The 3,855-nt window shown below is 30.2% G+C and overlaps 1 protein-coding gene across 1 annotated transcript; it reads right to left on the bottom strand.

Moving 5' to 3' along the window:
• Positions 1–283: 283 nt before the first annotated feature.
• On the bottom strand, positions 284–976 carry LOC140436134 (uncharacterized). The gene has a single exon (XM_072524841.1). It carries the CDS (start codon positions 974–976, stop codon positions 284–286), a length of 693 nt encoding a protein of 230 aa, XP_072380942.1.
• Positions 977–3,855: the final 2,879 nt, after the last annotated feature.

Raw genomic sequence — 3,855 nt, 5'->3', positions numbered from 1 at the left:
TGCGGAGATAATCTCGAATTCACTTCTGGTGTAGGTGAATGCTTGAAAATGTCAATATTATCTTGGTTATTTACAGAGCTTGATGATTTTATGTGAGAATGAGATTCTGGTATAGGAACTTTGACAAATTCAGGTAGTGGTGGCTCAAAAACCTCAATATTGTTACTTCTACTTTCCTGGTTTAGAGGAGAAAACACTTTCAATGCTTTTTTTATCTTTTTTTGATATTTTTCAATAGGAATGTGAACTTTTACACCTTTTTTTAATTTTGTTGAGGTCATTTCTATGGGTTGTCTTTTTTTCTCTTCAGAATTCCCCACGAATTCGGCACAGCACTTAGTATATCATTTGGCAATCTTTTATGGGGATAAATTATCATAGGAGGTAAAATATTGCCTATTGCAGAAAATGTGAACATAACTGTTAAGTTAACCTTTGGGTTATGTTCAATTTCATAGACGTTTTTGGAACCCTTCATGGCCAAAACCTTTTTATTTTTGGGACATAGATAAAAACATGTCTCGTCACCATTGAAGATTCTTGTTGGGTCTTGAAGAACATCTGAAAGTCCTTTTTTATTTAGATAAGATTTTATGTTATCAAACCATTTGGTAATATCCCTTTGGTTAATGTTTGAACTTGCTGATGTCACTCCCTCTGAAGTCCTTAGCGAAATGTTGGGATTGCTCTTTAGAAATGCTGATAGCCATGTTCTACCTGGTCTATTTTCAACAAATGGATTAACTCTAGGGTTTCTCTCTAAAAATGATTTAACGGAGTCCTTAATGTCGTCAACACGAATAGGAAATCCTCTATTTTGACAATGAAAAATCCAGAGTTTCAGTTGTTCCTCTTCATCCTTCGAAAGAAATGGATCTGGTCCATGGGTTATTTTGTAATGAAATTTTTCACTTTTCCGGTAACTTAGAGTGGCTCTGGGAATATTAAAAATTCTTGAGGCTTCTCGCTCATTCATACCATCGTTAATTAACTCTAACGCTTTTTTAACATCGTCTTCGGAATACTTTTTTTTTATAATTGTTTTCAGATTTAGATCGTTTTGGCATATTTTCTAAAACAATTTATAATAATTAGTTATTGGCCACATATAAAACACTGGTTATTAACATATGTCAATCATTAGATTCTTACAAAATCTAATGTTTCAGTTATTGGCCATCTAGGCCAATAACTGATACATTGATAATTTCATGCATTAGTAGTTGGCCACCTTAAAATTTACGTTATTTGTATAAACAACGTTATATTCGTTATGCAGTTTGGAACAGGACATACACTAGATTCTCACAAAAACATAAAATATAAAGTAGAAAGTAAATTGCAGTATATAGTACTTACCGACCAACACAAGTTTCTATAGGTAAATAACAAAATTTCGGTTGCAAACTAGCGGCATACAACAGTGTCTCATTCAACATCGAATACTGACTAAAATTTAATGGTTACCTTGAAACTAGATGTGTCATACTCTAGGAGACATGTTGCCTAACTTAAAAAAAGTAGTTAGAATTAACAAAATACCAACATTTTCCTAATTCTAATCAAAACATATTAGTAGGCCAATAACTAGCACATGGCCAACAACTGGTGCATTTACCCTATATGGTCTCCAGTGTATAATCATCTTATTCCATCTGTCGTCTTTCTGTCTTATGGTATGTCCAGCGAACTTCCACTTAAGTTTTGCTATCTGTATTAATACATCGGTCACTTTTGTTTTGTTGCGGATCCAAGTATTTATCCAAGTATTTCTTTTCTTGTCTGATAGCCTGATGTTCAGCATTTTTGCCTTTTCATGGCTCTTTGGGTCGTTGCTATTTTTTCCATGTTTTCCTTTGTAAACGTCCAAGTTTGAGAACCGTAGGTGAGAACAGGAAGTATACATTGGTTGAAGACTGAAGTTTTCCGAAGGATACCCAAGCCAACCGTATCTTTCTCTTTATTTCTCCGGTCTGATTTTCTTTATTTAATTTAACTAGTTGTCCCAAATATACATATTCTTTTACTTGTTCTATAGTTGTTTGTGCAATTGTAATTGGTAATTCTTCTTGTTGGTTGGTCATAATTTTCGTTTTATTATAATTCATTTGTAGACCTATTTTTGTTGATTCGCTATTTAATTTATCCATCATATTTTGTAATTCTTCCCTTTTATCTGTTATTAATACAATGTCGTCTGCATATCTCAATGAATCAAGTATTGGCCAGTTATGTTAATACCCCGTTTTTCCCATTGTAATTTTCTCATAACGTTATGATGACGTTATGAGGAAATCTGTTTATTATCTTTGTTAATACACTTAGTTTTTTGTTTCTTTATTTATATTTCTGTATATATATTTGACTATTAACTGTATTTATATTTACTTATGTTTATATTTCGTTATTAATGTTTATATTTATATTCGACTTGTAAAAGTACTTTTTGTATTATTATTGCCAATAAATTATCTATCTATCTACTGCTAGGACACTTGTGGGAGAGCCTTGACTCATGTGAAATTTGGATTGAATCAGGCAGGATCAATTATTATTGTTGGAGCAGATAACAGAGTATGTACAGGGTAACGTTCACTGAAATTTAATGGATGCTGATGATATAGTGTTAGTAGGAAATACTATACGGACTTTAGAACAAAAATTAGAACAATGGAGAAAAGCTCTTAAGGAAAAATGTTTAAAATTTAGTAGAGCAACAATATAGTATTTGGAATGTTCATTTGAAAATGGAGTCACCATTACAAATAGAGTGATAATTTTTGATTTTAAAATGAATACAAAAATAAAAAAAACGGGTGTGGCAGTCCAGTGGGACTGCCGGTGGAAGTTACACTTCTATACACGCATTCGCCGTTACAAATTTATTTGGGAGTCAATCTGCACAATCGTTACATATGTAATTCTATAGGTAAGACATGGCAGAAAGAGAAACAGAATTAATAACAATTTACTAACAATGAAGGATTAAATCAATATTTTGATGAAAATGTATATTTTTATTTTCATATATGTATAAAAGGAGTTGAATGCAAACATTTTTTTACACATACTCTACAGTAAAATTCATTGTTTATTTTGTTATTAATACAATACAAATTGAACTGCAATATTCATAAGTATTTACAAATTATTATATATTATACATAAAAAAAATACAATACAATACAGTGCATCATAATTCCATATAATAATACAATACAAATTAAAATGCAATATCTATAAGTATTTAAAAATGACAATAATGTAATAATATTAATAAAAAAGTCCTCCCCGACTGGGAATCGAACCCCGGTCTCCCGCGTGACAGGCGGGGATACTGACTACTATACTACCGAGGACATGACACAAACGTATTTCAAAATTGACAGTTCTGGATCATACAGTGATTTATTGAGATTATTATTTTGAAATACAAAAGACTAATATAACTATGAACATTTAATAAATAATACAAAACATATCACATAAATAATAATATTAATAAATATTTTATTATATGTATAAATATATCTTATATAATATATATATATATATATATATATATATATATATATATATATATATATATAATATTAAATTATATATACAAAAGGAACATTTTTATATTCGAGAGAGGAAGAAAGAGAAAATATATCTTCTGTCTCTCTCTTACTCATTATCTTACATATGTAATGATTTCACAGATTCACTCACATACAAATTTCCAACGTGGAGCGCGCGTATAGAAGTATAACTTCAATAATTAAAAAAATAGTTTTAAGTATTGGGATTAGTATTATAGAGTATTGGAGAAATATATAGAAATGCATGCAATATAGTTTCGGCCGGATCAAT

The sequence above is a fragment of the Diabrotica undecimpunctata genome, chromosome 3 (assembly GCF_040954645.1).
Source record: "Diabrotica undecimpunctata isolate CICGRU chromosome 3, icDiaUnde3, whole genome shotgun sequence".
Lineage (NCBI taxonomy): Eukaryota > Metazoa > Arthropoda > Insecta > Coleoptera > Chrysomelidae > Diabrotica > Diabrotica undecimpunctata.
This window is presented reverse-complemented; position numbering and strand designations above follow the sequence as displayed.

What these genes read in the sequence shown, in the direction of transcription:
- LOC140436134 (XM_072524841.1), bottom strand. Translation starts at nt 976, where the DNA reads ATGAATGAGCGAGAAGCCTCAAGAATTTTTAATATTCCCAGAGCCACT.